A 16,798-nucleotide genomic window follows, 5' to 3' on the forward strand; every position below is an offset into this window, starting at 1 on the left:
AAAAGACGTGAATTTAAAATCTTGAAAAAATAGCTCGGTTTGTAATTTTCACAGGCAACAAAATGCTGTCAAAATTTTGAATGTCCAATTACTACTAAATAAGCTATCAGCAAAAGAAAGTGTCCCATTTCTAAAAGAACTAAGCTTTAAATCATTGCACAAAACCTATAAATCAAGTAATTTTTTACCGAAAAACTAAATAAAATAAAAAATACAAATAGTGATAAAACTCCTATCTTCCACAATTTATTTTCGCTCTTGTAATCTTTCGGATATTCAATTTTTTTTTCGAAATTTCCATAAAATGCTTGAAATTGTATTTATTTCACCCTTTGGGATTTCTGGAAATTTCAAAGGGGTTGGTGTTTGTGACAAAAGAAGAAATTGAAATTTGTTCCGGCCTAATCCGGGACAATATGACCCTAATCGGTAAAATGTTCTTTTTTTCAACTGGGTGACTCTGGTAACCCTATTCAAAAATTTAATAACAAGAAATTGTAAGGCTCCTCATTTTAGGAAAAGTTAGAAAATGTCATGTCTCTAACTTTAACCGTTCCTGAGATATCGCATCGAGAAGGTACAGTTCGGGTCATATAGATCCTAACTGCAAAGGAAGGTTAAAAATATATCTCGTAGATACTCAAAGTTATTTTAATTTGCCAAATAAAATTCCAAACCAAACATAGTGTTAACAATTCCATTATGCTTCTCAGTAATGAGTGGTTTAATTAGATTGTATATTTTTCTCATTCACTATTCAACTATTTAAGAACTTGACTCGAAAATACTGAATTTGAAGAATTGGGTCCAATCAATGGGCTAAACTTAGGATAAAGCATACCGAATTTTGGTGTCTCCCGGCTTAGATTTCTTCGCGATCCTTTATGTGTTAAGATTAGTCCATCTTAGGACAAGCTTAGGACAAGCATTGAACGATCTTTTCACGAAATACCTTATCCGAGATTTTCTCACATAATCTAAATTTAACCTAAGAAAATAAAATTCCAAATTATACAGATCGTTTACTGATTAATCAGAGAATTTATATCAAAACGATGACAGATGCGGAAAATTGCAAAACAGAACTTGTTTACTGGAAATAATTTGGTTTACGGAATGGTTTCGGAAATTCATTTTTTAAATCGAAAGAAACTGTTAGCATGTAAATAAATATATGCTTATCATCCTCTGTAGTATGTACATGACTTAAAAACCAAAATTTCCATGAAGGCCAACGTTGACGTTGACGTTGGACGTTGTTCCATCTAGCAATGTCTGTGGCAAACGTACGAACTTTCTCTGACCGGCAAGTAGGTAATCTGCTATGTATCCACACAAAAAAGCTCGCTCGAACCAGAACTGGAAGCAAAGTGATTCAGCCTGAGAAGAGGATAAGAGGAGTTGTAGCAAGTGAGTGAAGGCGGAAGCAGAATTTCAAGTGTGTTTCGAGTGTAACGCGTGGAAGGAGGTTCGGAAAACTGGTCCAGCCGCCTCCTGCTGGTTTATATTTATACTGGAAAATCATCATTATATCTCCCTACGTATTCCTTGCTCTGCGTCCATCCGGTGGCCTTGTAAAATGTTTTCTATACTTTCACTTTCCGGCCAGCAGATCGTAGAGTCCTACCACCCACCGGACTATCACCCACATTCATCCGAGCACGTATTTCTGCCGGAGAGTTTCGCAACGAAAGGGTGACACGCATAATTTACTCTCGACGGCCTGACGTCCGTTTTAATGGTGTGTGAGGAGAAAGCAAAGCAAAATTTTTGAACAAGCTTCCAAGAGAAGGACTTTGTGTATATTTTACAGCATGCGTATATATTATTATGTACCATCGTCCTCGTCCGCGTCGTCGTCGGGGGCTAGCCAGCATCCGGTTCTCGTCCCTAGAAGCTAACCACCAAAGAAAGGGGTTTATGAAAGCTTAAAATCAAGGGGGCTATTTTCTTCAGATGGCGAGAAAAGACCGTCGTCGGCCGGTTGGACTCGGCGGCCGTTCTATGTACCTATGCAAAGTTACTCCATGAGACCACCCCATGGACTTGTTTTTCGTTTACACCACAATGTGCTACCCGTCGCAGAACTGGACAGGTTTAAATCGAGCAAGTTGTGTGGATTCATTTATTGAGATATGGAGTGCTGGATCTCTCATCAAAATATTATTTTGGAACATTATTTTGACTGCAAACTGTTTTCTGTTGAAAAAATTGACTAATTGGAAACGGATTGACTCGAATCAGGTTTTTTCACATTTCAGAAATCTAAATTCAAGACACAGAATTTAAAATAATACCCTGGTTAATCCTTCTTAAACAGGCCCTAGTATATGTAGTTCCATTTGTTATGGTTACGAGGAAAAAGTTCCAGAGACAAGAATCTAACCTAAATGTATCCTACTTGCTTTTCTGGGCTGTGATCTGACAGCAAAGACTCTGTGTGACACTACTTGTGAGGGTGGAATATGCGAGGATGGTGGTCTACATTTCCAGTCTACAATTTAACCGTCCACATCGTTCCAATGTAATTTTTCCAAGACGCCAAAAGTAAAGGGGAGAGGATAGGAACCATGCGTGCTCTTCTGTGGCACGGTCAAAGCCAGAAAAGCGCTATAGGAAAGACTGCCAGTTGGTCTACCAAGAGATGGCCGAAGGATGGAACCAAAATTTCAACGAGTGACGAAAATGTACGTACCTAGATGATGACTGTATATTTAGCCGAATTGCGCTGGAAGTTTTTTTCGCTAGTTGATGAAGCTTATGGAAGCTGAATAGAATTTATAATTTTTCCTTATCTTTCTAAAATGAAAAATTTGTGTAGCCTTGTAGAAACATGTCCAACATTAAATTCATGTCGAGCAATAACACCATAGCGAGCGATTTCAAGAGGTTTGAATGTGTTATCTTTGAGTTTAAATCTCTTCATAATTCATAGTCTAACGAGATGGCAAATTCAGGAACCGATTAAATATTAAGGTGCACATAATTGGTGCTTGCTACCATTGTTCTTGACAGGTTTGACAATTTCGTATAGTTTCTAATTAAGTCCTTGCCGGTGAGCGCGGAATTTTCATCATTTGCTAGGCTTGAACACTGAATTTGATTAATGTATAACGCAGAGAGCGAACAAGCAGCGTACATGTCAATTTTAATTTACATCCTGTGAATGATTAACAATCTGAGCAAAAGGGTTCAAACGAGTGTTAATTGACTTTTGAAAGTTGCTTCTGCTTCGAGAGGCTGATAGAAACAAAAAGTGTAAAGCAATTAAATATTTTGTTCTGAATTAAATTAAACTGCATCAGGAAATGTTCTTTCGATCTCCATTGTACTTCATTTCCCATTTCAATCTTTTTTCGTGTCATTAATTTCATTATTGTTTTTATATTCTTTTTAATTATTCCATCCTTCTATTACATCCTTTATTTTTTTCTTTCTTACTCTTTCTTCCTTCTCCCATGTTACTTTTACATTGCTCCTTCTTCCTTTTACATTGTTCCTTTTCCTTCTTCCTTTTTCCCTTTTCCTTTTTCCTTTTTCCTTTTTTCCTTTTTTCCTTTTTCCTTCTTCCTTCTTCCTTCTACCTTCTACCTTCTTCCTTCTTCCTTCTTCCTTCTTCCTTCTTCCTTCTTCCTTCTTCCTTCTTCCTTCTTCCTTCTTCCTTCTTCCTTCTTCCTTCTTCCTTCTTCCTTCTTCCTTCTTCCTTCTTCCTCTCCTTCTTCCTTCTTCCTTCTTCCTTCTTCCTTCTTCCTTCTTCCTTCTCCTTCCTTCTTCCTTCTTCCTTCTTCCTTCCTTCCCCCTTCCTTCCCTTCTTCCTTCTTCCTTCTTCCTTCTTCCTTCTTCCTTCTCCTTCTTCCTTCTTCCTTCTTCCTTCTTCCTTCTTCCTTCTTCCTTCTTCCTTCTTCTTCTTCCTTCTTCCTTTCTTCCTTCTTCCTTCTTCCTTCTTCCTTCTTCCTTCTTCCTTCTTCTTCTTCCTCTTCTTCTCTTCTTCCTTCTTCCTTCTTCCTTCTTCCTTCTTCCTTCTTCCTTCTTCCTTCTTCCTTCCTTCCTTCTTCCTTCTTCCTTCTTCCTTCTTCCTTCTTCCTTCTTCCTTCTTCTTCTTCCTTCTTCCTTCTTCCTTCTTCCTTCTTCCTTCTTCCTTCTTCCTTCTTCTTCTTCCTTCTTCCTTCTTCCTTCTTCCTTCTTCCTTCTTCCTTCTTCCTTCTTCCTTCTTCCTTCTTCCTTCTTCCTTTCTTCCTTCTTCCTTCTTCCTTCTTCCTTCTTCCTTCTTCCTTCTTCTCCTTCTTCCTTCTTCTTCTTCCTTCTTCTTCTTCCTTCTTCCTTCTTCCTTCTTCCTTCTTCCTTCTTCCTTCTCCTTCTCTTCTTCCTTCTTCCTTCTTCCTTCTTCCTTCTTCCTTCTTCCTTCTTCTTCTCTTCTTCCCTCTTCCTTCTTCTTCTTCCTTCTTCCTTCTTCCTTCCTTCCTTCTTCCTTCTTCTTCTTCCTTCTTCCTTCTTCCTTCTTCCTTCTTCCTTCTTCCTTCTTCTTCTTCCTTCTTCCTTCTTCCTTCTTCCTTCTTCTTCTTCCTTCTTCCTTCTTCCTTCTTCCTTCTTCCTTCTTCCTCTTCTCTTCCTTCCTTCTTCCTTCTTCCTTCTTCTTCCTTCTTCCTTCTTCCTTCTTCCTTCTTCCTTCTTCTTCCTTCTCTTCCTTCTTCCTTCTTCCTTCTTCCTTCCTTCTTCTTCTTCTTCCTTCTTCCTTCTTCCTTCTTCCTCTTCCTTCTTCCTTCTTCTTCCTTCTTCTCCTTCTTCCTTCTTCCTTCTTCCTTCTTCCTTCTTCCTTCTTCCTTCTTTCCTTCTTCCTTCTTCCTTCTTCCTTCTTCCTTCTTCCTTCTTCCTTCTTCTTCTCCTTCTTCCTTCTTCCTTGTTCTTCTTCTGTTCTTCTTTCTCTCTTCCTTCCTTCTTCTTCCCTTCTTCTTCTTCCTTTTCTTCTTCTTCTTCCTTCTTTCCTTCTTCTTCTTCCTTCTCCTTTTCCTTCTTCCTTCTTCCTTCTTCCTTCTTCCTTCTTCCTTCTTCCTTCTTCCTTCTTCCTTCTTCCTTCTTCCTTCTTCCTTCTTCCTTCTTCCTTCTTCCTTCTTCCTTCTTCCTTCTTCCTTCTTCCTTCTTCTTTCTTCCTTCTTCTTCTTCCTTCTTCCTGCGTCCTTCTTCCTTCGTCCCTTCTTCCTTATTTCCTTCTTCCTTCTTCCTTATATCTTCTTTCTTCTTCCTTCTTTCTTGCCGCTTGTTCCTTCTTCCCTCTTCTGTTAATTGATAGATTTTTTCAATAACCAAAAAAATGGTCACGATAATCAAAATATAATGGTCAATTGTATGTATTTGTTTACATTTCCGTTTACATTGTGTCGTTTCCCTCAGAGTGATTTCTCATAAATCAGGTTATGCTACCGTGTGTGACGACCTCCTACCGTTGGATTTCTTGTACTTTGGGTTCGAGGTGTGACATAAAATCTCGTGTCCTAACGCTCAATCATAAGTGTTTGCGTAATAAACTTTTATGTCTCTTAATTCGCGCAGTTTATTTCGATTGAAAAGGGCGTGCACATTGTGATCCGCGAAATATCTCTGAGTTTGTATTGCACCTTCGACCCCACAAGCATTCCAATATGTGTCTATTAAAAAGACCCATAAAATGGATCAATCAGCAACGAAAACAGAAAAAGACGTAATTTCCGAATAAAAAATTCCATATTTATGGCCCAAGTTGTAAAAAAGAAGCGAACACAAATTGGGATACGTGGCAATACCCGAGAGGGTTGGTTCCGAGTATTTTCAAATAAATCATATTTTACTGTGGTTTCATCCTCGTGAAGGGTGGTTTGCTCTAGCTAAAAGCAGTCGAAAAACCACCGCTGGCGATATGAGCTACACATACCGGCGGAATTGTTTGGTAAGGCTGTAGTGTAAATCTTTTCTGTCAACTGTCCATCACATGTTAGCTTTAATAACATACCGTCAAATCGACCTACCACTCGATTAGAAGTTGATTTTATGAATTACTCACTGTTCCTCGCCAGGGAAGCCCCAGCGAGCAAAAAAGTGGGGCGAAATAACTAAAGGCAGTTAACTGGTGGCATTTATTGGAGTTTAATCTTGTGTTTATAACTTTGTTCTAGGCGCCTCGCTAAACTATGAGCAGCAAATAAAAAAAGTCACGCAAATCCCAACGACTTCTAGACACGCGATACATGTTTTGAGCCAACCACAGACTGTTGGTTCAATCTTCTAGTGAGAGCAAGTGGAATAGTGATGCCATTCTGTCCAGATGGCAATTTATTATTTGAGACTTTTATACAAGTTGTTTTTAAAATATACAATATTTTTGTATAAATATTATGTCAACGATTCGTTTCGAAAAGTGGGTACCAAGGTGTAGAGAATATTGTAAAGATATATGTAGATAAATATAAGTTTAATTGAAACAGTTCATTTAAAGTCATACGAATTTTGAATACTGCCAACTTAGTATTCAAAATTTGTATGATCGACCCTGTATGTTGGTTTGATCGATTTCGAAAACATCTATTCTATTGACATATACATACTTACATATATAGAGAACCAAGTTTGCAAAAATTTATAAAATCGGTTCAAAATGCACTCCATTTTTTCAAGTCGATGGAAATCAACACAGAAAATCTTCCAATTTCGGGGTAGCTGGGCAACAAAGCTAACACGAAATTGGAAGGATTTTCTTTGTCGATTTCCATCGATTTGGTCTTTCCAACATTGATTTTGAGACCTGCTGTCTTGGAGCTTTCGGTGTGGTCGTCGAGTTTGCTCTGCATGTCTTGTTGTTTTTAGACGAGCAAAACAATATCGTCCACCATATCAAGGTCGTTTAGCTGATCCATTTTCGAAGGATTTCACGGCAATCCTCGGTCTGACTTATAGTCAATCGATCCAGTTAAGATCTCATCCATTACGATGAGAAAAATCAGCGGTGATAAAATAATGACCATATCGCCTAGTCACGCACCTCTGATTTCAACTCCGGCCAGAGTGTGCCGGACCAACCATCCAGAGCCGCTCTAATCATGGAGTATGGTGCTACTGCCAAAACGTCCATGGTTTACGCACCAAAACTGAAGTGTCGTATCTGGCTACAAATGATTGCAGTTACGATGTCGTCATTTTGACTGAAACTGCGCTCATGGCGACATGACTCAGATTTTTGGAAATCAGTACGCTGTTTTTCGCTGAAATCGTAGTCCGCAAAATAGCGTCAAAAAAGCTTCGGAGGTGTTCTGATTGCAGTGAAACAATGCCACGCCAGCAGTTTTGTCGACACAGAAAATGGAAGTGAACTGGAACAAGTTTGTGTTGCTGCTAGAATTAATGGTAAAAGATTCCTGTTCTGTGCTGTTTATATCCCACCTTATAAGAGCTGCTGTGCGCAGGTAGTGGAGTCCCATGTGACTTCTATTCATGAATAGTACGCTACCCAGCAAACATTTATGAAGGTATAACACAGTAACAACAAAATTATTCAAACAAATATACCAGATGAAAAGATTGTATTAAACTTACCAAAATAGCATATAGCTACAAAATTGGAGGCGATATACCCACAAAAAGCAAAATAAACGAAAAAAAATTTCCCCGACCGAGATTTGAACTCCAGTCCTCCGAGTTGGCTGTCCGATATCTTACCACGATGCCAACTTATCATCTGATATGATCCACGCTATAGCTCTATGGGTGAGATTCTCTTTTTGTGAGAGGAGACCGGGAAGAGTGTTAATTGAAGGACCACCCATTTACCGTAAATCAGTTCACTAAAATCGTAAATGTTGAATTAGTAAATTCTCAATGTTTTGGAGACATATTTACGAATTTACTAAACTGCTATCCGATTCAACTTTTTTTAGGCAAAGCTTGTCGTAAATGAATGATGGAAAATAACTCAATACCATCGTGTTTACGATGGCTATTGAAAATGTCTTAATATTCGATTTGGATTATCATTTCTATTACGACTTCATGTTAGCTGGGTAAGGCTTCTCGTGATGATTCCGTGCTGGTTTGCGGCGACTATAATAAACCTCGTCTGATGTGAGAAAAAAAGCGACATCGGAGCTCAACTGGTAAACCCCTAGTGCTGCTGCCTCTCGCATGATCGATGATACAAATTCGTTGAATCTATCTCAGTTTAATGCAGTCAGGAATCACGTTGGAAGGACATTGGATCTAGTTTTTGGTCCGAGTGAGAAAAAGATTGATGTTAGTACAGCTCCTTAAGTATTGATACAGGTTGACTTGTATCACTTTCCCATTGTCTTTGATTTACCAGTTGCTTCAACCGCCAAAGAGTCTCCATCAAATTATTCGATAGGTAGTATAAGACCTCTAAATTTCCGGAAGATAAAATTTTTGCGCTTCTTTCGCAGTATCTGAGTAGCATTGATTGGGATGCAGTTTTAAGTAACTCATCGATTGACAACATGACTGAAACGATTTGCATTTTAATCAGTAGAATCAAGCCACCTGTATCACCTGCTTGGAGTTCATAACAAGTTAAAAAGTTAAAAATAAACAAAAAAGAGATTCACTTCATCTATCAATAAAATCTGAATATTTTAAAGATCTCCTTATAAATGTTCTCCGAAGTTACGCTGTCTTAACGCTGAAAGGTCGTTTTTGAAAACACATTTGTGTATCAGGGACAAGAATTAGGAAAACAAGCTAGTTTAAAGAACACATATTTTACATTTCTATTAAACTTCTTATCACTGTCTCAAAGATATAAATAGGAGTTTCCTTAAGAAAAATCTAGGAGTATAGGAGGTGTAGGAAAACTCGATCGCATCATTCATCAAAATGGATCCTGACCAATAACCTTTCCCTTACTAACATAACCGTTTCCTTGGATATTTAAATATAGATTCGCAGACGTATAGACGGTTTTCATAGTTGGTGATTTTGACTTACCTTTGTTTCTGAATTTTTCAAAATTAATCTTTCGAAGATAAAGGGACAAAAGATTGTTAATCGATCCTATGAAGTATCCAACTAACAATCCTTCCTTCATACCTCATTGACTACTAGGACGTGGCCGGCGTCGTTATTGATTATTTTTAAAGGGAGAGCATGAGTTTTGTGCATTCACTGCTAGTCCCAAGCACCATTCTTTTGGCCCTTGCACAAAATTGATGGCCTCGATCAATCACGGAGTAGCAACCATTCGCGAGGTAGAACTTGTTCTGCTTAGCCACGCCAGCGATCATGGAATTTGAAGTGCGTAAGTTGAGCAAAGTCTAATCAAATATGTTATCTGAAGTTTGAAATGTATGATCATATCTAAGCACTTCAAGTTCCATGAATTAAAGTGGATATGAGTAGTCAACTAAGCTAAGCTAAGCTAAGCTAAGCTAAGAACTGATCATGCAAATGAAACCAAATTCGGTATGAGAGCATACTTGATTACGAGGAATGTTTTTTATACTAGTTTAAGACCGCTCCCTCTTTCCAGACCGCTCTGTGATACGAAGGGAGAAGAGGAGATTTCATACTTTTTACGTAACAAGGCAATTGATTAGGCAAAATGAAACAAAGAAATTGCAGGATTTTTTCATACAAGGAATGTTTCTATGATTATTTGTAGAGATGTATTGATCTTTTCGGCTATTCGGCCAAACGGATATTCGGCCGAATATTCGGTCGAATATTCTATTGAGTTTTTAAAGCGATTTGCAATTTGAAACTCAAGTTACCGACCGCATATTCGAGAGGATCCATCTGTTTTTTTTTCCTTTTTTCCTAATTGTTTCAAATGTGTTTCATTTGAATGATGTTGTGGTTAAATTTACAAAAACTTCATCAATTTCCAAAGTGATACAATCCAGTTCTGAACCGTTTGAAAGTCTTCAAGGCAGTTTTATGAGATATTGAAGTTCTTCCAGTTCACAGTTTGCTTTGGATGTTGCATTTTGTAGATTTAAACAACACCCAATCAAAGAAATAAAGGGTGATACGGTCAAAATTTGACTTGACGTATTTCTTTCAATTTTGCATTTAAAAAACCTGAACACCCCTCATTTTGAAGGTGTGTGTGTTTAGAATGTTGCTCCTATTTTGATTTTGGAATTCACTCTTTAGTTGTCAAAATGCCGTCCAAGGAAGAAGAGTAGCGTATCAAAATTTTGCTCGCGCATCGCGAAAATTCGAGCTTCTCGCACGCAAAGCTGGCAAAATCGCTAAAAGTTGCCAAATCAACCGTTACAAATGTAATTAAAATGTTTGGGGAACGTTTGTCGACAGCCAGGAGGTCTGGATCGGGGGGAAATCGAAAACCGGAAGCCGCTGAGACGACAAAGAGAGTTGCCGGTAGTTTCAAGCGAAACCCTAACCTCTCTCTTTGAGATGCCGCAAATAAGCCGGGTGTATCGTCTACAAACGTGCATCGAGCCAAAAAACGAGCCGGACTATCGACTTACAAGGGACCATTCAAATATTACGTAACGCTTTTAGGGGGGGAGGGGGTATAGCAGTTTGTTACGCTTTGTGGATTTTGCTTAGAAGTTTTGAGACGAATGTGTTACGTAGGGGGGAGGGGGGGTTGAAAATGCTCAAAAATTGCGTTACGTAATATTTGAACGCCCCCCAAGAAGGTAGTGACTCCAAATCGCGATGATAAACAAAATACGACGGCCAAAGCGCGATCCCGGAGGCCGTACACGACGATGCTGACGAAGTTTGACTGCGTGGTAATGGACGACGAAACCTACGTCAAAGCCTACTACAAATAGCATATCTGGGTTGGCAAGCCATCTGTACCTGTGGCTTGAAAAGCACCATTTTCATAGTGTTTGAATAAACGTCTGCTGCCTTTCCTGAAGAAACACGGTTGTTCCGTATTGTTTTGGCCGGATTTGGCATCTTGCCATTACGGTAAAAAGGCCATGGAGTGGTACGCCGCCAACAACGTGCAGGTGGTTCCCAAGAACAAGACACGCCAGAGCTCCACCCAATTGAGAAATACTGGGCTATTGTCAAGCGGAACCTAAAGAAGACCAAAAAACTGCTAAGGACGAGCAGCAGTTCAATGCAAACTGGCTTTCTGCGGCGAAGAAGGTGGACAAGGTGGCTGTACAAAAGCTGATGGCAGGGGTTAGGCGTAAGGCCCGGCAATTCGGATTTGGAAAAGCGGAAGTCTAATTGAATATTTTTCTGAATTTTCTACTAATTTAACTTGAAAAAGAAATTTAATTTGATTTTTCAAATAAACGATTTCACCGTGTCGCAACCATGTGTTATACCGTTTTTTCGCACTGGGTCGCGCCGCACCAACACACTCAACCACAGCGACGGTAGGTACCGCTGTATCACACCTTGTCCGCACGAAACGTCAGTGATAGGAGAAAGAAAAGAGTGAACTGAAGACTATCGACTGAAGAAACGTGTTCGCCCGAGAAGTCGATAATTATTACTAATTTATAATATAATAAAGCTAATAGTACGTTCTAGTTTGCAATAAGTGAAGCCTATTGCGGTTATTGTGAATCTTACATCTAATAGTACGGTGGTAATCCTTACAAACTAATAGTACGGATAGTAAGCGTAGCTGCTGTTCTGGAAACAAAAAAGGAAGTGTGCCTTAAGCGTCTAATATAAAAAATAAGTACCAAACACACAAGAAACAGTATTCCCACATCCGATCCTGTAACGATACACTGAAGGGACACTAAACATTTTAAAAAATTCGTTTATGGTGATCGGGGAAGCTGGAATTATGGCGCCAAAGAAGCCAAGTGTGAGTTGTGGTATGTGCCGGGATCCGGACGATAGTCGGATGGTTAGCTGCGACGATTGTGGATCGTGGTTCCATTTCAAGTGCGTGGGTGTGAATGAAGACATCGAGGAGGTAGATTGGAGTTGTTCAGCGTGCGTGGCAAAACGGACAGATCAAATCTCATCGGTCAACATCAATCCTGCAGGAAATGGAACGGATCCAAAATTGACGGGCGAACAAGAGCAAGCTAAACAACTCAGCGAATTCCAGAAGAAGTTGGACCAGATGCAGGCAAAGTTTGAAGAACAGCAGCGTACGTACCAGGCGCTGCTTACAGAAAAGGATCGTCAGTTGGAGTCTGTGGTGACAGATCTCAAGATCCAGTTTGATCGTCGTATGGAAGCCAGAGAGAGAGAAATTCGCGAGGAGTTGAGCATTCCGACCGCTCCACCGTCTGCAAATTCGACGACTGTAGGAGGAACGAACAACCGGTCATCGAATGAAGTGAAAATGGCGATGGAGAAAATGGAAAAGCAGCTCGCGGAGATGTCGAAGAAGCAGGATCAGCAAACGAGGACTCTTGAGGAGCGAATTCGGGCGATGGAAATCAACAGAAGTCGATCCAACGTATTCGATTCCGATCCCAACGAGCTCAGCCGAAGTCAACTGGCCGCGCGGCACGCAGTGACGAAAGAGCTGCCTACGTTTTCGGGCAATCCGGAAGAGTGGCCTCTTTTTATTTCGACGTACGAAAGCAGTACCAGGATGTGCGGTTTCAGCGACGAAGAAAACCTTCTTCGACTCCAGCGTAGCCTGAAGGGGAGAGCCCTCGAGACCGTTCGAAGCCGGTTACTGCATCCAGCGGGACTTGCAGGTGTCATTAGGACGTTGAAAACGCTGTACGGGCGGCCGGAAGTTATCGTCCACTCGCTAGTCTGCAAGATTCGGGAAATGCCATCGCCGAAGACGGAGAAGTTAGGAACTCTGATCGATTTCGGTGTTGCAGTCCAGAACATGTGTGCGACGATCGTGGCAAGTGGACTAAACGAGCACTTGTGCAACGTAGCACTTCTTCAAGAGCTCGTCGAAAGACTACCATCAACCGTGAAGCTCGACTGGGCGAAACATCGTTCAACGTTACAGGCGGTGACACTCGATGACTTCAGCAAATGGTTGGAGATACTCGTGGAAGCGGCGTGCGTGGTAACGATTCCATCAACGATCAGTGCGTACGCTAGCAAGCCTGAGAAGCGCATACGGAAGGAGGAAGTTCATGTTCACCTCCAATCCAGCTCCAGTCAAGCGGCGGCAGGATCGACGGCCTCTACGACGTACCCCAGAAATACAACGAAGCCAGCAGCGTCGAAACAGTGTGTCATTTGCCAAGGAGGATGTAGCAGTGTGGGATCATGCAGGAAGTTTCAAGACCTGGATATCGGGGCAAGATGGGCAGCGCAGAAGCAGAACAAGTTGTGCCGGAAGTGTCTGGCGAAGCATTTCGGAGCATGCGCAGTGAAGCAAGCTTGCGGAAGAAACGGCTGTTCATACATGCATCATGAGCTGCTACATGATGATTCCAGATACCAGCGAGCAGAAAATTCCTCAACAGTGAATTCCCAAGGCGCGGCAGAAACACCTGTCGAACAGCAACACTCACGTCAGTTACGCCAGCAAGATTCTCTTCCGCTACGTTCCAGTCATCCTACACGGACGAGGCAAGCTCGTTCGCACTGTCGCATTTTTGGACGAAGGCTCATCGGCGACGCTGATGGAGCACAGCTTACTAGACGAGTTGGAGCTGGACGGAGAGTCGTATCCGTTGTGCCTAGGCTGGACGGGAGATCATCAACGACAGGAGATGAAGTCCGTGATGTTACCTCTGGACATTTCCGGAACGCGCGGTGGAGAGAAATACCGACTGTCGATAGTCCACACGGTGGAGAATCTGTCGCTACCTCAGCAGACGTTGAAGATGGCAAAGCTAGCATCCGAGTATGAGCACCTGGACGGCGTATCAGCGGATTCTTATCACAACGTTCGGCCGCGGATACTCATCGGTATAGATAACTGCCGTTTGGGTCAGGCGTTGGACAGCAGGGAAGGTGGCAAAGACGAACCGATTGCCGCTAGAACACGCCTAGGATGGATAGTGTTCGGACCATGCTCTACGACATCTCATCCAACGACGAACTTCACAGCGCACCACAGTATTCACGTGTGTCCGTGCTGCGAGCAAAGTGACGCGGATCTTCATAACATGGTGAAAACGTACATGTCCCTAGACAGCACGGGAGTAATGAGTTCCGTTAAACCTCTCTTATCGAAGGACGACGAGCGAGCGGAGCAGTTGCTGAAATCGTTGACGCGTGTGAAGGGCAAGCGAATGGAAACCGGACTGCTTTGGCGGTGTGACGATGTTCGACTGCCGGACAGCAAACCGATGGCGATGAGACGGCTGATCTGTTTGGAGAAGCGAATGCAGCGGGACCCGGCGTTGGCTGAAGCGGTGAAGGAGAAGATTCGGGATTACGAACGAGCCGGGTACATCGAGAAGCTGACGAAGAACCAGTTAGCCGAGAAATTCGATCGGGTTTGGTATCTCCCAATCTTTCCGGTTGTCAACCCAAATAAACCGAAAAAGATGCGCTTGGTTTGGGACGCAGCAGCTAAAGTCTTAGGACTCTGCCTGAATTCATTTCTATTAACGGGACCTGATCATCTCACCTCTTTGGTCTTCGTTCTACAACGTTTCCGGGAGTTCCGTATAGCCATCACCGGCGACATTCGGGAGATGTTTCTGCAGATCTTGATGAACTGGTTCGATCAACAGTGCTTGAGATTCTTTTAGGGCGGACGGCGAGCAAGATCGCAGCCCAGACGTCTACGTTACGAAAGTGATGACCTTCGGAGCGACGTGTTCACCAAGTACTGCGCAGTACGTGAAGAACTACAACGCGGAGCGGTTCCAGGATGAGTTTCCACGAGCGGTAGAAGCAATCGTGAAGGAGCACTACGTCGACGATATGCTGTCAAGCGTAGAGACGGAAGAAGAGGCGATAAAGTTGGCGAAAGATGTCCGGCACGTCCACGCAGAAGCGGGCTTTGAGATCCGGAACTGGCTATCAAATTCGAATCGAGTGCTGCAGGAGTTGGATGCGAGTCCCGGGGAGAAGAGTTTGAATCTTTCGGGCGAGATGGCCACGGAGAAGGTTCTTGGCATGTGGTGGTGTACAGCGACTGATACGTTTACCTACAAAATTCCTCCGAGAGTCAACGCCGAGCTGCTGCAAGGTGACATCGTTCCAACGAAAAGGCAGATCTTAAGCACGCTGATGACCATCTACGATCCGCTGGGACTACTGGCGCACTTCTTAATGTTCCTGAAGATACTGTTGCAGGAGATTTGGCGAAGTGTTGTAGGCTGGGACGAGTCCATCAAAAGTGAGCAGTTCGACACACCGATTTACACGCGTTTTCCCTTGACCAAATTTTGACCGTATCACCCTTTAAATATAATATGTTTAATTTTTTTTAACAAACTTTTAAACAGCTGCTTAAACTAGATCAATAACTCAGTAATTCAGAAATGCGTATCATTTTTATTCCATGAAATAACATAGATGAATTTATTAAAACTTCCACCGTTTTAAACGTCAATCATTTAAAAAAAGTGTATTACGGAATAGGAACTCATCCCTAAAAGGTTTTTACCCTGATCGAAGAACTTAAAGAATGACAATTCATGGTTGTGGTATTAAAACTTTATTAGAACGTACTGTAATATTTCTCTTTGCACGTTAGTTGCTTATATATGAATCGTGTTCCATGACGTGATTGCAGGCCATCTTTTTAAATAATGCGGACAGCTTTCCCACAAATTGCAAAGCTATTATCATTGCTGACACTGTAGTAAGGTTGTCCTTCTATGTCGTTTTCAGTTTTCCTGAGTGATTCAAATTTAACCAGTATGTGTATCCAGCTAGTCGGCGTTCTTCCAAAGCTTTTTAAAAAATCAACACCATATGTTCAACATTTGTACCAACTTTACGCCTGAGCGGGGTACACTTGTTACTTATGTTTATATAATAGACTCCGATTTTCATGTCAGCGATTCTCCTATGGCAGAATCGGGTTATTCGCTTTCTTGCTGTTTTCTTCAAATATTGAAATGAATGGATTTCCATAATAGAATATTGCAAATCTTTCTGCATGTATGTACCTTACACGACCAGTTTGCCCTTTCTTTTCCGCCGGATTTGTAAATCGACGAAAGCAGGGTAAGGATGTAAAACGATGATCCAGACTCTCCCCTCAATCTATTTTTTCGAGCCATTGTTGGCTGTCTGGAACAAATAAACGGATGAATAATTTAATGCAGTCATGCTGGGATTTGCAGGATTGTGTCTTTTGCGTTGGCCGAATCCTGGCTGAGGGCAGAGGAGCACAATGTGTGATTTTTACGCATGGCGTGTGAGTCGCAAAGTCGATCTGAAGAAAACAATTCAATCTAAATATGAGAAGATTGTATGTGAAAATTAACGGAAAAGTACGATAAGCATGCAGAAAGTGTTTGAAAATATCGAAATGCCCATTAACATACATATTTTCAGCTTAATAAAATGTAGAATTCATAAAAACGCTTCCAGTAATTTTTGTTACTTGGTAATATGTATTGTGCTGAAATGATTCGTTCTCATTTAACTTGATTCTTATTTTGCGAATTCTTTAACCTTGACAAACCAGATGTTTCATATGGAAATGTTAAAATATGATAGAAAAAAAAACTACTTTAACATTTCCGATCAAACGTCCGTTTTCTTCTATAGTTTTTTTTCTATAACTATGTGAGTGGCAGCCCCAGAAACATTCACCTATTTTGAAGTTTATTGATTTTTATGATCCTGATTTTGCACAGCGTTTCTAGCAGCCAAACACGTAGCTAACACAGAAAGACTGAGGTTTGCCCGTAGGACTGGAAGGTGTCGATTTGCTGCACTCGACCATTTCGTGCACGGTTGTGCAGTTTTGTTCGTTCTG

At 41.4% G+C, this 16,798-nt stretch overlaps 2 protein-coding genes across 2 annotated transcripts in view; both read left to right on the forward strand.

Moving 5' to 3' along the window:
* The window catches only part of LOC129751451 (ATP-binding cassette sub-family F member 2), a 520,520-nt gene that overhangs the window by 50,405 nt on the left and 453,317 nt on the right, over window positions 1–16,798 (forward strand). The gene's annotated exons all lie outside the window — the stretch shown is intronic.
* LOC129752945 (uncharacterized) lies at window positions 11,762–15,319 on the forward strand. Its single transcript, XM_055748737.1, has 4 exons — window positions 11,762–13,382; window positions 13,459–14,554; window positions 14,610–15,202; window positions 15,312–15,319. The coding sequence occupies exons 1-4, from the start codon at window positions 11,762–11,764 to the stop codon at window positions 15,317–15,319; spliced, it is 3,318 nt and encodes a 1,105-aa protein (XP_055604712.1).

The sequence above is a fragment of the Uranotaenia lowii genome, chromosome 3, assembly GCF_029784155.1.
Source record: "Uranotaenia lowii strain MFRU-FL chromosome 3, ASM2978415v1, whole genome shotgun sequence".
NCBI lineage: Eukaryota > Metazoa > Arthropoda > Insecta > Diptera > Culicidae > Uranotaenia > Uranotaenia lowii.

Bases quoted from the DNA above. Each gene is read 5' to 3' on its own strand.
- LOC129752945 (XM_055748737.1), top strand. From the start codon at position 11,762: ATGGCGCCAAAGAAGCCAAGTGTGAGTTGTGGTATGTGCCGGGATCCG. The intron at 13,383-13,458 runs GCGCGGCAGAAA...GCTACGTTCCAG, and splicing joins CTCAACAGTGAATTCCCAAG to TCATCCTACACGGACGAGGC. The intron at 14,555-14,609 runs GTTTCTGCAGAT...AGATTCTTTTAG, and splicing joins ACCGGCGACATTCGGGAGAT to GGCGGACGGCGAGCAAGATC.